At 38.8% G+C, this 15460-nt stretch overlaps 2 protein-coding genes across 3 annotated transcripts; both read left to right on the forward strand.

The window, feature by feature from the left end:
- Positions 1–344: 344 nt before the first annotated feature.
- yeats4 (YEATS domain containing 4) lies at positions 345–2756 on the forward strand. Its single transcript, XM_022749607.1, has 7 exons — positions 345–572; positions 697–816; positions 981–1047; positions 1289–1383; positions 1750–1839; positions 2120–2207; positions 2394–2756. Exons 1-7 carry the CDS (start codon positions 522–524, stop codon positions 2561–2563), a joined length of 681 nt encoding a protein of 226 aa, XP_022605328.1. The 5' UTR covers positions 345–521; the 3' UTR covers positions 2564–2756.
- A 741-nt stretch (positions 2757–3497) lies between these two features.
- LOC111225006 (N-acyl-phosphatidylethanolamine-hydrolyzing phospholipase D-like) lies at positions 3498–12530 on the forward strand. Of its 2 annotated transcripts, none has more exons than XM_022749741.1 (10): positions 3498–3744; positions 6942–7017; positions 7319–7429; positions 7903–8043; positions 10290–10514; positions 10640–10743; positions 10905–11070; positions 11195–11343; positions 11585–11699; positions 12177–12530. In XM_022749741.1, the coding sequence occupies exons 1-10, from the start codon at positions 3602–3604 to the stop codon at positions 12306–12308; spliced, it is 1362 nt and encodes a 453-aa protein (XP_022605462.1). In that variant the 5' UTR covers positions 3498–3601; the 3' UTR covers positions 12309–12530. The 2 variants fall into 2 exon arrangements, with proteins under 2 accessions (XP_022605462.1, XP_022605463.1); XM_022749742.1 differs by lacking the exon at positions 3498–3744 and adding an exon at positions 4612–4933 and having other exon boundaries at positions 12177–12528.
- The last annotated feature ends 2930 nt before the right edge of the window (positions 12531–15460 follow it).

Here is a 15460-nt window from a genome sequence, read left to right on the forward strand (position 1 = left end):
TGCTTACTTTCTCTATCTCAGCTTTATGTCATATACAAATGAAGGGTGTCTTGTGTTTGCAAACAGTCGATTTAAACGCCCATAAAGAGATACCAGCTTAATAGGTTTCCCTATCTCCCCACTTTCAAATTAGACCAAACTTTTATGAGCGAATTAGTCATCAAATTTAACAAACCTAACGAAAGCTAAAACTGCGTTTGCAGCTTGTGACAGTAAACTATTATCCAGATTATTCTATATTTTTAAGATGTGATGCAGGCAGTAGTCCTGTCCTGCGATATTGCCTCCTTTAACCCGGAACCTTAGTGTCTCTATCACACTCCTATCGGACAACGAAACCCGTTACACTTAATACTTCCGGCGCTTGTTTGGCTGGCGGTTTGAAATGAGATTGCTGCTATAAAAAAACACACTTTTCGTGCTTAAATGGCAGGTCTATTAAGAGAGAATATACGCTGCGGAGCAAGGAGAGTATTATAGAGCGTAATACGGGTTCAACTTCACTCTCGCTTTACTGTACTATGTTCAAAAAGATGACTGAATTTGGTCCAGATTCCGGGGGGCGAGTTAAGGTAATGTAACGTCACACTAGACTAGTTTGGGTGTTTTTTTTAATTATTAATTCACTGTATGACTTTTAAGTAGTTTATATAACCAAGTGAACACGCCCATGTGTTTTCTCTCTGTTAACTGCAGGGAGTGACTATTGTGAAGCCCATAGTGTTTGGGAACGTTGCCCGCTACTTCGGGAAGAAGAGAGAGGAGGATGGACACACACATCAGTGGTCTGTCTATGTGAAGCCTTACAGAAATGAGGTGAGACATCTAGATTTGTAACAGGCTTTAACCAGGTCTATTAAAATACTGCACTTCATATTCACGCACTTATTGGTTGAAAAGATCATGACCAGCCACTGTCCGCTGTCAGTTGAAGGTATTTACTTGATTTTATATATAAATACTTCCCATTGTCCTTCCAGGATATGTCGGCTTATGTGAAGAAGATCCAGTTCAAGTTACATGAGAGCTATGGTAACCCACTGAGAGGTGAGTAGACCTTTACATTAGTTTCTGTTGGCAAAGGAGAGGCATTATTTCCTGTTGATTGAACTCAATTGTGTAAAAATGAAATATAACGAGTGTAATGAGAATAAGCAGAAAATATAAATGGAAATGAATAGTACGTCATATTAACAGATATATAATGCCTGTACCATTTTTTTCCCCCTGCTTTAGTTGTGACTCGGATTGAATTGTCTGTCTAATTTACCGTTTCTCTGCCTCCCAGTGGTGACAAAGCCTCCATATGAGATTACAGAGACGGGCTGGGGCGAGTTTGAGATCATCATTAAGATCTTCTTCATTGACCCCAATGAGAGACCTGTAAGAGCCGCAACTTGTAGACGCAGTCATTTCAAATAATGTGCTCCAGCACCATACTAAATACCACAAATACACACTGTGCTGATCTTCATAGTGTTGCTATATGTTCTTAAATGTATGGCAGCATTTTATACTGTGATTAGCTGCTTTGCATCTTAAAGTACACTTGATTGTACTACATAGTTGACATATCAACATATGGTATGAATTGGTATTTATTAAACACACAGTCATTTTACTTTACTTCCCTGTGTGTATGCTTTTTGATATTGATTTGTGTGTGTGTGTGTGTGTGTGTGTGTGTGTGTGTGTGTGTGTGTGTGTGTGTGTGTGTGAGTGTGTGTGTGTGTGTGTTGTGTGTGTTAGGTGACTCTGTACCATCTATTGAAGCTGTTCCAGTCAGACTCCAGTGCCATGCCTAAGAAGACAGTTGTCTCTGAATTCTATGATGAAATGGTATGACTACTTTTTGTGCTGCAGTCTACAACCCCAGTTACTATGCTGCATTAATTTTATATTCTTTTACACTGAATATGTAACATTTGGTCTCTCCTCCCTGTTAATGGTAAATGACATTAATGATGTTTTTCCACTCATGGAAATTTGATTCATCACAATGGCATGACCACAGGTAGTAAGTAGTAGTTTGATGTAATCGATTAAATGAGTCGTGGAGGTTTGGCTTTACAGAACTGTGTGAGAGTGAAAGAGATATACTTGATGTGTTTTCTTTCAGATCTTTCAGGATCCTACAGCCATGATGCAGCAGCTACTGACCACATCAAGACAACTCACCCTTGGTGCATACAAGCATGAGACAGAGTGTATGTACACAATAATAAACATAGAGGCACAAGTGTGTGCATAGAGACTAGTTTTGTGACATTAACCCAATTTTGACTTAAACCCCAGCACCCTGGAAATCATAGCATGTGCCTCTGTACTGAAGAGCAGCATTTACATAATCACTGTCATCACGCTTATGTGTGTTTGCCTGCCTGTGTCCACAGTCAGTGAGTTGGAGCAAAGGACCAAGGAGAAAATGGAAGCGGCAAAGAAGAGAACCAGCCAGGAGATCGCAGAGCTGAAAGACAAATTAAAAGCCAGCAGAGAAAACATCAACCACCTGAAGTCAGAGATCAGGAAACTGGAGGAGGACGGAGACCACAAGGAGCACTGAGAAATGGACAAACACAGCACACATGTCCTGAGCCCATCCCTGATTTGAAAGCAACAAATGCATTTTTGTGATCTACTTTGTGTTCAAAGTAATGGTAAAAATTCATTCAATTCAATTTCATTTGTTGTTGTTTTTTTGTTTTGTTTTTTACTGATCTTGTCATTTTGTATCTAAAGTAAATATGTTCACAACATTGCTTGTGTGAGTTTCCTCTATTGTGACCATACAAGCCCAGACCAGTGTTGATATGCTGGTCAAGGTCCATGAGAAATTTTCACCAAACCTTGTGCACTGCTAAGGAATGTTTTTCGGTTACATTATAATATCAGTAAAAGCCAGTCTTTAACAGCACATTATTTTCCAGATATACAGCAAAACAGGTTAAACACCTCATGTAAAACAGAGCAGAGTTTGACCTGCTTCTCTGTTTTGATCCTTCCTAGGTTTACTTTGTAGAGTCCACCCATGTACCGTTGACAGTCCACATGTTCATACACTGGATAACTAGCTGGATATGAAATGGTTTTAACAAGCAGTAAGAAGGTTCGGGATTCATAATCTGTTAGCTGCTGCAGTGAGACGTTATATAACATAAAAAAACTGATTTAAAAGGTGAAATTTCTTGGTTCAAGTAACTACAATAATACCTAATAGTACATAGTGCTTATTGCTCAAGAGTAAGAATCTATTTCTTGACAGTCAATTCTCTTTAGGAAACCGTTGGTATTTAATCAACAGCTTTCTCTGTGCAAAAGCAAAGCAAGAAATTTACTTAAAATTTACTTTGAAACCGCGCTGTATCTTTGTAAATGGTTGATGAAAAAAAAACAACTTTGCATTAAACCCGACATTTGAAGTGTCAGATTTCCGAGAGTCCATGAAGGCGTCTGGCAGGAAGTTCAAACAACTTGCTATCCGGATTCCGCAACTTCCCTCGAGCTGTACACTCATGTAGCGTAACTGTCAAGTAACTTGGCCTCCACTGGCTGTTCTTTATTAAAACCTTTTAGCAAATATGGTGAAACGCAAAGACCTAGAATGGAAGCGTTGTTGTGCAGGTCTGTACGTTTGTTACTGGCGTGCAGCTGTAAGTTTAGTAAATACCCTGGGTTACTGAAAAAAGCCAGTCTTCTCGGGTCAAAATCCCCCCAGGTGTCTCTCATTAGGAGGAGGAACTCGAGGTAAGTTTACAATGTCACGTTTTGCATGAATAGTACTAATACGTAGTGACATAGGGTCCTCCTGAGAGCAGAGAAGCCTGGCAGAGTGTTTGTCCAGGGTTTTAAGCCGTTATTCCAAACCTTTTCTCCGTAAGTATTCAAATTAAACTCATTCAACCAAATAGAAATGTGCACGAGCAACAAGTCTTTACTCTTTGACATTGCCAGTGCTGATGACACACGACTTAAGCAGTGAATGAGAGTGGGTATGAATTATTAGTTTACTTAAATGTAATGATTTATTAGAAGACCCTTATAAACGCCACTCGTGTACAAGTAGATGAAAAAACAATGGCGATTAGACCCTTTCAAAAGTAGTGCTTTTTTTAGTGGTCACGCTATAAACTAGCACTAAATTTTAAATGTTTAACATGTACAGCATGAATATATGAATAACAAACTAGATAAGCCAAGATTAGAAAAGCGTACAATTTATTAAGAATAAATATATAGGGCCTACTATTAAATTAAGAAGGAGTAAATGAAATTATTAACTGAGCAATGTATATATATTAAGTAAATCAGTCATTCAACTTTTTTTTCAAATTATTTTTCATTAGTAGTATCAGTTATAAGAATGCTAATTTTCTTTACAAAATTATTCGAGAACTTACCTGTACAGTGTACCTGTAGTGGCGGTTGCAACAAGTAATGAGATAGTAAATTTAGAAATATTTTTTTTAAATAATGTTATTATTATTAATTTTACCGCACTACAAATGATTTGACTTTTTGTGACTATTTTTAGTCCGTTTTTTGATTATTTGTAAAACTGCCTGCAGTCATACCAGGAGTTTCTCGGCGGTCACGTGATCAGAGGCTTTTCGCTCAGACGTCACAGACGCAGAGCTGGTACCGACTAATGATCCTCACGGTCCTGCTGCATGATTCGAAACTCCACGTCTTACCTTCATAAAGACATTCTGCCGAAAGCTTTTACTGCAGCCGTTAAGTTTCTTATCGATACTTGCTAAAAGATACGTTATTGTAATGTAAACTGTATCGGAAATGCTCTACGAACCGTATAGCTCCTAATAATGATACCCTGCTCCTCGCATTAAAACAGTGTATGGCGCAAACGTAAATGAAACAAACATGTCTCCTTGCTGAGGTAACAACTGGTGGTATTCTTTTGCGTTCAAGTTTTCAGGTAAGTCGGCTGAAAATGGTCATAACTTGCACGATGTGTAACATGTACCGAAGCTTGTGGTACTCGAAAGTGAGTGTATGGTTGCCTCATGGTTCCCCCAGTGGCATTTTAATCTCTGTTTAATGCTATCACTATTGTTCCCCTAGGACACATTTTGCTTGGCTGGCTTTTGTTTAAATTGGTTAGTTTGTTTACTGTATTGCTACACTACCTACCTTTGTTTTGTAAAAATGTTAATAATAGAGCATATGTTTGTAGCAAACACTTGTTCTTTCCTGAGTGTGCAAACATGTCAGAAAGGAAATAATTGAAGAGTAAGCTAAGTTGTGAAACCTCTTGTTTATCACTTGAATTTACAGTCAGTGTCACTGGGACAAGACTAATTCATGTTATAATTCATATCAAGACTTGTGTGTGATACTGTCATGACACTTTTAGAGACACTTGACTGTTTTCAGGAGGTGAATCTGAGTAGTATTTGAATGTGATTATCTGTAACTGAGTTTCATGCATATTTATGTCCTGTGTTTCTCTTTTGAAGAGCTGTGAGACAGCCCTGTCTGCTAACTCCATGCAGATCTAGTTTAGCTTAACTTCAGAGATGAGAGGGAGTCTGACTTCAGGCTGTGTTTGTTGTTTATATGACCACATCAGGCATGCTTGGTTGTCTTCCACAGAGCTCCATTGTTGTCCCGGTGTCTGTGTGTAGTGTGTAGTTAAAGTCCATTCATAAGGCTGAGTGCATCATGAGGACACTATAGCTGTAATGTATGGAGTTCCCCAAAGAGGGAAAGCGCACAAATGACTTATGTTGCATTACTGTATTAATGCATTGGTGTGTACACTTGGTATTCATGCATTTCTCCACTATCCTCTCTGTTGATACGGGGTAGCAAACAAATGCATTTTCTCATGAAGTATAAGTGCATGAAGGAGTCACTCACAAGTGGATAGTAGTTAGTGAGGGTGTGTGCTACAAAGTGATTGCTGTGGATAATAGCAGGATAAGGAAGGGCTGTGATGTAGTTCTGGAAAGTGTGTAGGTGTCAACATCACTTTGTGTGTATACTAAATGTAGGTTTTTCTAAACTAAAATATCAGATTCACTCCCCCCCTTTTTTTTTTTCCAACTTTTTCTACAGGAAGAAAAATTCCCTTTTGCCACACATTCAGTTCAGGACTCATGTTTAAGAAATGTGTGTTTTACCTGGGTCACCTCTGCAGTGAAGCAGGCCTGTAGCTTAGTGGAGGGCTTAACTCATGGTTTAATGTTGCACCACCATTTTTGAGGTGGACATTGTCCAAGAGGGAAGTAGCACAAGCCATTTCAGCTGTTGCACTTGGACTGTAATGATGTAACAATATGAGTTGTATGATTGCAGTTTGTCCTTATCACACCAGTTAATCATGTGGCCTTTTTTTTTTTTTTTTTTTTTTTTAACATGAAGATACCTGCATAGATTTTGTAGCCTGCATGAATCAGCATGCTAGTTACTTCCTAATCAGTATTACCCAAGAAAAACAGTAACTGTTTGTGTCGCACCCACAAGGAAACACGTTTCTTAATCTTTCCTTTCAACAATATGTTAAGAGATAAAAGTAATGTTAAAACCAGACACATATTAGCTCATCTAGCAAGGTTTGAAACATAGTTTAACCATTGAACTTAGTGCACTGTGGAAGCACTAAAATGTCACGTCTGATAGTAGTTTGATTTGAATACAGTGAAGATGATCCTGCTGTCTGTCTGAATACCGTCTTTCTGTTTCATATGCAAACCATTATGATTCAACTGTCAGCTCTTTAATGAGCTGTTATCATTGCAGTAGCGTTCGGGTGAGTGAAAGGAGACAACTTTTGACTTGGTTGTTGGTTTGAACGTATGACAGTCCCCACCCTCAGCAACTTCTTCTTTAAGCAGAGCATGTGACCCCTGCCTGCTCCAGAAGAGCAGCTTGAGATGTGCCAATGAAAAACTGAAACTTAAGTGTGTTTGTGTTCATGCCAGGTGCTGTGGTGTGCCCATGGAGAAGCCATCATCTTCAGGTAGAGCAGCTCTGGAGGAGAGAAAAAGCCTGGTGGAGGTAATGCATCCTGCTCATCATCTTAAAATGAGATGGTGCCAAGCTGTGGTCTGGCTAATTATAACTTGTTTGACAGAATAAAGAAGAGGTTCGTTGCACTCAAAGCTGCAGCAGAAGCTAAAAATGATTAAAAAGTTATTATTAGTATTAAGCATTTTACAGGTCCTTGCTAAGATGTTGGAGCACAACATAATGGCTTAATGATGGCTGGCTATATGGTGCTCATTTCTTACCCTCAAATGCCTTGGCGACTTCAAATTGACTCCATCACTACATGTGTGTGTTTGTACCTCTACTGCAGGATGAAGTGATAAGAGGAGCTGAGGGTGGAGAGGTGGATCCTCAGACCCCAAGGAAGAGCAGCTCCTCCCGCTCTTCCCGCAAGAGCTTCCGCCTGGACTATCGGTTGGAGGTAAAACCTCACTTCTCATCATCCTCCTGTTGCCTAAAACCTGCTGCTGACACACACACACACACACCTGCTCTTCCACCTTCACCTCAACTCACCTGAAACCTCTTAATTTCCATAAACTCCTTCCGTCAACATGGCCTCTCTCCAGTTCTCTGTCTATTGTGTGTTGTATAGTAAGTTTTATCTTAAACTCTAATCTGACTTTTGAAATTACTTTCTTTAACAAGCGCCCTACCCAGTACCTGGCTCTTAAAAGGAAGTTTTTACCTTGCCATTGTCACCTGGTGCTGTTCTAGGTGGGAACTGTTGGGTCTCTGTAAATGATATTATAAAGAGAAGTACTAGACCTGCCCTATTTGGAAAGTGCCTTGAAATAACTTATGTTTTGAATTGGCGCTATACAAATAAAAACTGACTTGACTTGAATTGACTTGAACAAGTGGCTAAAATGCCATTGTTTACTTTGATTGCAGGAGGAAGTTACAAAGTCCTGTCGAGACAAACATGGCCGCTGGATCAACCCCTGGCCCACATGGCGGTTCCCTTCCTACTCAATGCTGCTGAGGTTCTTCTTGTTGGATAAAAATCACAGCAATGTGCCAACTAATAAAGAGGTGGGTATTTATTAGACTAAAATCTAAAAATATTAACCATTTTTATAAATATAATCACCCCAACTTAATATATACCTTACTATACACTCACCAGCCACTTTATTAGGTACACCTTGCTAGTACTGGGTTGGAGCCCCTTTTGCCTTCAGAGCTGCCTTAATTCTTCATGGCATAGATTCAACAAGGTGCTGAAAACATTCCTCAGAGGTTTTGGTCCATATTGACATGATAGCATCACGCAGTTGCTGCAGATTTGTCGGCTGTACATCCATGATGTGAATCTCAGGTTCCACCACATCCCGAAGATACTCTATCGGATTGAGATCTGGTGACTGTGGAGGCCATTTGAGTACAGTGAACTCATTGTCATGTTCAAGAAACCAGTTTGAGATGATTTGAGCTTTGTGACATGGTGAATTATCCTGCTGGAAATAGCCATCAGTAGATGGGTACACTGTGTTCATAAGGGGATCGACATGGTCAGCAACAATACTCAGGTTGGTGTTGCATTTAAATGATGCTCAATTGGTACTAAGGGGCTCAAAGTGTGCCAAGAAAATATCCCCCACACCATTACAGCACCACCACCAGCCTGAACTATTGATACAAGGCAGGATGGATCCATGCTTTCATGTTGTTTATGCCAAATTCTGACCCTACCATCCGAATGTTGCAGCAGAAATCGAGACCATCAGACCAGGCAACGTTTTTCCAATCTTCTATTGTCCAATTTTGGTGAGCCCTTGCGAATTGTAGCCTCAGTTTCCTGTTCTTAGCTGACAGGAGTGGCACCCGGTGTGGTCTTCTGCTGCTGTAGCCCATCTGCTTCAAGGTTCGACGTGTTGCGCATTCAGAGTTGCTCTTCTGCATACCTCGGTTGTAACAAGTGGTTATTTGAGTTAGTGTTGCCTTTATCAGCTCGAACCAGTCTGGCCATTCTCCTCTGATGTCTGGCATCAGCAAGACATTTTCACCCAGAGAACTGCCGCTCACTGGATATTTTCTCTTTTTCTGACCATTCTCTGTAAACCAAGAACTGGTTGTGTGTGAAAATCCTAGAAGATCAGCGGTTTCTGAAATACTCAGACCAACCCATCTGGTACCAACAACCATGCCATGTTCAAAGTCACTTGAATCACCTTTCTTCCCCATTCTGATGCTCAGTTTGAACTTCAACAGATCATCTTGACCATGTCTACATGCCTAAATGCATTGAGTTGCTGCCATGTGATTGGCCTATGAGGTATTTGCGTTAACAAGCAGTAGAACAGGTGTACCTAATAAAGTGGCCGGTGAGTGTATAGCCGAGGCATATGAAAGACAACCTCACACAAAACTCAACCTCTGTAATACTTTCAGGAAGCTGATACACACTGAAATCTATTGTTACTAAAAGTATGGATTGGACTGTTGTCTGTCTGATAAGAGCTGAAATTTATTCTGATGGCAGCAGTCTCTCATACTGTCAGATGACTGAGCTGAGTTAAATATTTTAGTTTTTTCCATTTAAAAGTGATGTATCAATTTTTTTTCAAGCCTATGTAAGATTGTAGTATTATGAGCACATCTTTCTAATGCCTGTATGTAGAAACATTGCCCTTTGTTGACTTTCACAACCACACAGTATTTATAGCAACTAGTGGAAACCTTGCTGAGCTCAGTGGGGGCTTAACAGGTTTCAAAGGCTGCTTTCACGCAGCAATAGAAAACTGGTTAACCCCTCATTTGCACAGATTGCACAGTGTTTTGTTGTTGGATAAAACCTAGAAAAATAGGCGTACTAATCAACTACCAGAAAGGTCATAGGTCAAAACTGCAATGTGACAACACTCTCTAAGCATATAGTGCGTTAGGATATAGCCTTGTAAACTACATGTACAGCATAACTACTGTGAAGAGAGAAGTTAAACAAGTCACACAAAAGTAAGTTGGTCATAGACATTTATTAGTGTATAGCTAGAGATAGAGTATTCATGTAAACATGGCAACAAAAACTAAACTGCTAACTGCTGTGTTTCAAGAGCAGCCAGAGAACAGTAACTTTCTTCTTAGGGTGAGAGGGGATAATGGTTTATTATTGAAAAGTATGATCAGACAAAGCCATAAGACTGAAACACTCTATTCCTCATAATAAGAATGTGATTGTTTTATTTGATGCAAACGCTACCTGCTTCCCCTTCATCTGTGTTTCTGTTTGCTTTCCTCTGTCAACCCCTCTCTGTTGCTGGTCCATCCTTTTCCTCCAGGTTCTGGACAGTGAGCTCCCAGTGATGGAACCATACTTTGTCCAGAACCCAGACCTCTCTGACTCTGGTCCAGGTCTGAGAGTCACCTGGCTGGGTCACGCCACAGTTCTGGTTGAAATGGATGGACTGAATATTCTGACAGATCCAATCTTCAGCCAGAGGGCCTCACCTTTCCAGTTCATGGGGCCCAAAAGGTACCGAGGGCCTCCCTGCACCGTGGAACAGGTTCAGTACTTCCTGTTTTTAATTTTCCCTTATTTCAGCAATTCCCTTTAATTAAAACAGTAACAAAACAGAATTTGTTTGATTCTTTCATACCTGTGTTTTCTCTTGTCCTCTCCTGCCAACAGCTGCCAAGGATCGATGCTGTTGTCATCAGTCATTCTCATTTTGACCATCTGGATGCTGGATCTGTTGCCAGCCTTAATGCACGCTTCGGAGGGGAGCTACGCTGGTACGTGTGATGGGCAGTCATTGTTGTGATCAAGATCCACACTGTACTGTATTTATTGCCTGTTGAGTTGACATTCTGAACCACTGTCTTTTAGTGCACTTCTGCGTTTGGGGGAAAAAAAGTCAAATGTACCTTTTAAATAAGAGCAGTGTGTTTTGTAGGTTCGTGCCCCTTGGCTTGATGGACTGGTTGGTGAAAATGGGCTGTGAGAATGTGATGGAGTTGGACTGGTGGGAGGAGAACTGTGTCCCAGGTCATGATGAAGTGACATTTGTCTGTACACCATCTCAGCATTGGAGCAAACGCACAGCTCTGGATGACAACAAGGTAATTATTTTCTCTCTCTAATAAAATCATACACATAATTCTTTGGTCAATTTTAATCAAGTAGAAACTTTAAAGCAAATTCAGTACAATACAAATATGTTCATTTCCTGGTTGTCTCTTTCAGTCTTTATGGGGCAGCTGGTCTATTTTGGGTCCAGACCATCGATTCTTCTTTGCTGGTGATACTGGCTACTGCGCTTCCTTCCAGGAGATAGGAAGGCGCTTCGGACCATTTGACCTTGCAGCAATCCCCATCGGAGCGTATCTGCCCAGGTATAGATTCTGTCTCACTAACTTAGAGTAATAAAGAAAGAACCTAGTAGAAATAAGGTAAGACTGTAAACTCTTATTTCCTATATTCTTGATCCTTACTTACTTTTCTAGATTCTTAATATCTAATTAGATAGTAAGAAAAAGGATCTAGAAAGAATATAGGAAATAAGAGTCTAGATTCTTTTATAAAAGGACCACACACAGCCAGACCTGTAACATTGAAATATTCCTGGTGTTTAAGGGACGTTATGCAGGGGCAGCATGTGGATCCAGAGGAGGCTGTTCTAATTCACCAGGACCTTCAAGCCAAACAGTCTGTGGCCATTCACTGGGGGACCTTTGCTCTCGCCTATGAGGTAGGAATGCACAGAGATACAGTAAGTTCTTCATGTTTTGTCTCTAACAAAAAGGCAGTACAGTTCAGCTGCACCACAAACTACCTCCTCTAAAATGACTACAGTTGAATCAATACATCTATAGAACAGTTTACAAAATTAGTTCAGTGGCCCAAAGAGCTGCCGTGTGTGTGACTGTTCTCACTGAGGAACTTTAGAATCAGAGAGGGGTTATAGAGGTAAAAACATGCCCAGACAGTATATTATGTTCTGGCAACACAACATAACAAAAGGTATCATTGTTTGTAAAGCTGAAAGACTTTTCCTGCAGTGGTTGTGGTTTATTGGCCTCTGGCTCACTGCTCTGCTTCAGTGTTAGAGACTAGCTAACAAAAGCACTGAGCTAAAAATTAACCTGTTTTTAGGTTCATATATGGCAATGTTCAATGATGGTCTTTAATACTCACTTTTTCCCTGGTCCCCCCCCCCTTCGTCTAGTACTATATGGAGCCGCCGGTTCGTCTTAGAGAGGCCCTGGAGCAGAAAGGACTGAAACCAGACTCCTTCTTCACTTTGCATCATGGGGAGTCTCGCCTTATAGCTTCACGGGAAGGAGATGTCTTTGAATGATCCTCCACTCTGCAGTGTGCTGTGGGCTGAACTTACTGTAGATTTGTGTCTGTAACAAAGTGAACATTTTATCATATATAGATGGACTCCAGTGATTAAAGTATGAAGTGCATTTGTATGCAGCTTATTCCAACTTAAAATTAAAATGTTTGATACTGTTTACATACTGAATGTTTGCCCTGCCATCACATGGTCATTGGTGAACAGTACTACCTGGAGGAGCTGTGACTCTACTATAAAAAAAATGGGTTTGTTAGGTTTACACAATAAAAAAAAGTTTTTAATTCTTAGCTCAGTCAGTGTGGTATGTACAGTTGAAAGGTTATTGTATTAGTGTGAGAAAAAAACTTTTTTGTAATTTCAAACTGTTATAAATAATCATATTTAGAACATGGTCTGCACACTGGCTGGAGAAACTTTTCAGCCCTGAAGAGAAAATTATTCACAAACAAGTTAAAAACAACCACTGAAAAGAAATCTGTGTGCTTATTATCACTGGTTTGTGTAAGCTTGCTCATCAGTTGACCAGGATTGTTTTTCTGATTTTATTCACATCAGAAAGTCAAATCAGAATTAAAAAAAAGAGATGCAATGAGAATTAAACTCAGATGGAGTGAATGGTGCTGGTACCAAGTTACTATAAATGGCTTGAACTTTTAAAATGGAGATAGTCATGCAGGTGAAGTTTGTGAATAGGGAACAATGACAAACCTTCACGATGAAGCTGGGCAGGAGACTGCAGGCACTGTGATGCATCTTCATGTTCACACAGCTGGACATAACTTCTTGTGGTCTGAAATATCAAAGAGAAAAACTGTTAGAAAGTTATTTAGCCCTGTTATTTTCCAAGAGTGGTGATGGCTAATGCCAAATTGCAGTGCTATATTTTTGTTTGTTTCAGAATGTATCTTGGCTAATCCAAAACTACACAAGACAAAGTGTTAGAATAAATCTGTTTTTGTTGTCTGTGATCTAAACTCCCATCACCTGTATGCTTCTAGAAAATGCAGCTGAAGTGTCAGGTTAACAAGTTGAGCTGGGTTCAACTTTGTGCACTGCAGATGTTGTGCACTGTTCCTGTGTCAGACATTTGCTTTTGATGCTCTGAAAACCACAGCACAAAGACCTTTTTTTCCCTTTCTTTTAGTTAACAGGTATGTTTGCTTCAGAGAGCAACAGCAGAATCATTTTAGTGCTTAAGGGATTTTATTATAATTATTTTTTATGTTATATTTTTTAATGCCACAACTTTTTTTTTTTTTAAAGCTAGAATGTAAGAACTGTGCAATGTTGAGTTAATTTAATAGCCTGGTTATAACTACATGGTCAAACAGGGCTAACTGTGGTTTACATTGGATCCAAGTCACTGAATTTCCCATTAAAGACACCATACGTTTAAAATGTTTGTCTTTTGTTCTTGTTAACAGCAATATAGCGCAGGACTAACCAAACAGTAAAATACAGAATTATTATTAGAAAATATAGTTATGTCTGATGGAAAGAGATTTAGGATATCATAGAAAGTTATTTAAAAATCCCTTTAAAGTATACTTTAGTTGTCTATTTCCATGAGTGCACTATTCTGAGTAACAAAACTATTTAGCAGCAAATCTTCAGCCACTGTGATGAACATCAATGCCATGATGTAAAATTTAAAGTGCTACAATCAAAAAAGAAAAATAAGATCAGACAGCATTTTGAGTCAATCAGCAACAATTAAGTTAATTTTATATTTAACAACAAACTTGAGGTATAAAAAGATTCTACTCTTTCGATTTCTCTTTGTCTCAGTATTTAAACTGTAGGGCCTGTAAGCTGCCAGAGTAACTGCTCCGTGTACTCATTGGGCTGATGTGTTGTATTAACACTGTTGGGGCCAAACACTCTTAATGAAAGCACTTCTGATTAAAGGATCTGTTCCTACATTGAGGAAATAATGTCAAAGAGGTTAAATCTACTTTAACAGAACAAATAACTGCAAAAAATGAAAGCAACTTAAGGAGATAAAATAATTTAACTCCTTATTTTAAGTAGATGTAAGCTACATTGTAAAGTGTTGAACCTACAATGTGTGATTTTTGTCCATCAATACATCTGAAGTCCACATGTGTAGATATTAAATGTGTCACTGTTGACATAGATATGAGGTATTTATCGGGTACAGATTATAGTTTTTCTCAATCGCTTTGATGCAATTCACTCATCAGAAACATCATTCACATTGTCACTGATAAACTAAACCTAACCACCAGTGCCTCAAGAATTGGAATGTTTCGATGTTTTGATAAAAACATGACCAACTTTAGAAAAAGAGAATTGCAGAAAATATATAGTAAAAAATATTCAGACACAACACTGTACTAGAGTTACAACAGTAACATTTTGGAAAAAAAACTATATTCTGTTTCAACGTTGCATTAGTGTTTACTGTGCTGTGTACATTCCAAACCCTCAACAGATCACTGTGCTGTCACTTTAGAACACAAATGTAAATACAAGCCTATACATTTAGAACAAGATCTATCCAAAAAAGTGTTTGGCATTTGATGCAAATACTTGATTTTTTAGATATTTTTTTCAATGCAGTGTTTCATTTTGCAGCAGATTTGTGGCACTTTGCATTTTGTGTGTGCAATTTTTGGATTTGTGTGTAGGGTTTTGAAAAAATGAGACCTAGTTTAGAAAATGTGTGAAAGCAGCTGAAAAAAATTGTATCTGTAAATTCACAATGTAACTGCTGTAACTGAGGAAAGCTAAATAATAAACGTGGAACTATGCATCGGAAAATAGACAAATAGAAATATGCAATCAAACATAACGAACACAGCATCAATTGTATGTCCAATAATTTCACAAATTCACACCACATACAATATGTGTGTGTGTGTGTGTATATATANGAAAATGTGTGAAAGCAGCTGAAAAAAATTGTATCTGTAAATTCACAATGTAACTGCTGTAACTGAGGAAAGCTAAATAATAAACGTGGAACTATGCATCGGAAAATAGACAAATAGAAATATGCAATCAAACATAACGAACACAGCATCAATTGTATGTCCAATAATTTCACAAATTCACACCACATACAATATGTGTGTGTGTGTGTGTATATATATATATATATATATATATATATATATATATATATA

The sequence above is a fragment of the Seriola dumerili genome, unplaced genomic scaffold, assembly GCF_002260705.1.
Source record: "Seriola dumerili isolate Sdu_G_001 unplaced genomic scaffold, Sdu_1.0 BDQW01000138.1, whole genome shotgun sequence".
NCBI classification, from domain to species: Eukaryota; Metazoa; Chordata; class Actinopteri; order Carangiformes; family Carangidae; genus Seriola; species Seriola dumerili.

What these genes read in the sequence shown, in the direction of transcription:
- yeats4 (XM_022749607.1), top strand. Translation starts at nt 522, where the DNA reads ATGTTCAAAAAGATGACTGAATTTGGTCCAGATTCCGGGGGGCGAGTT. An exon ending in TGAAGCCTTACAGAAATGAG is followed by an intron (nt 817 to 980) that starts GTGAGACATCTA and finishes TTGTCCTTCCAG; the next exon opens with GATATGTCGGCTTATGTGAA. An exon ending in ATACAAGCATGAGACAGAGT is followed by an intron (nt 2,208 to 2,393) that starts GTATGTACACAA and finishes CTGTGTCCACAG; the next exon opens with TCAGTGAGTTGGAGCAAAGG.
- LOC111225006 (XM_022749741.1), top strand. Translation starts at nt 3,602, where the DNA reads ATGGAAGCGTTGTTGTGCAGGTCTGTACGTTTGTTACTGGCGTGCAGC. An exon ending in AGAGAAAAAGCCTGGTGGAG is followed by an intron (nt 7,018 to 7,318) that starts GTAATGCATCCT and finishes CCTCTACTGCAG; the next exon opens with GATGAAGTGATAAGAGGAGC. An exon ending in TTCGGAGGGGAGCTACGCTG is followed by an intron (nt 10,744 to 10,904) that starts GTACGTGTGATG and finishes TGTGTTTTGTAG; the next exon opens with GTTCGTGCCCCTTGGCTTGA.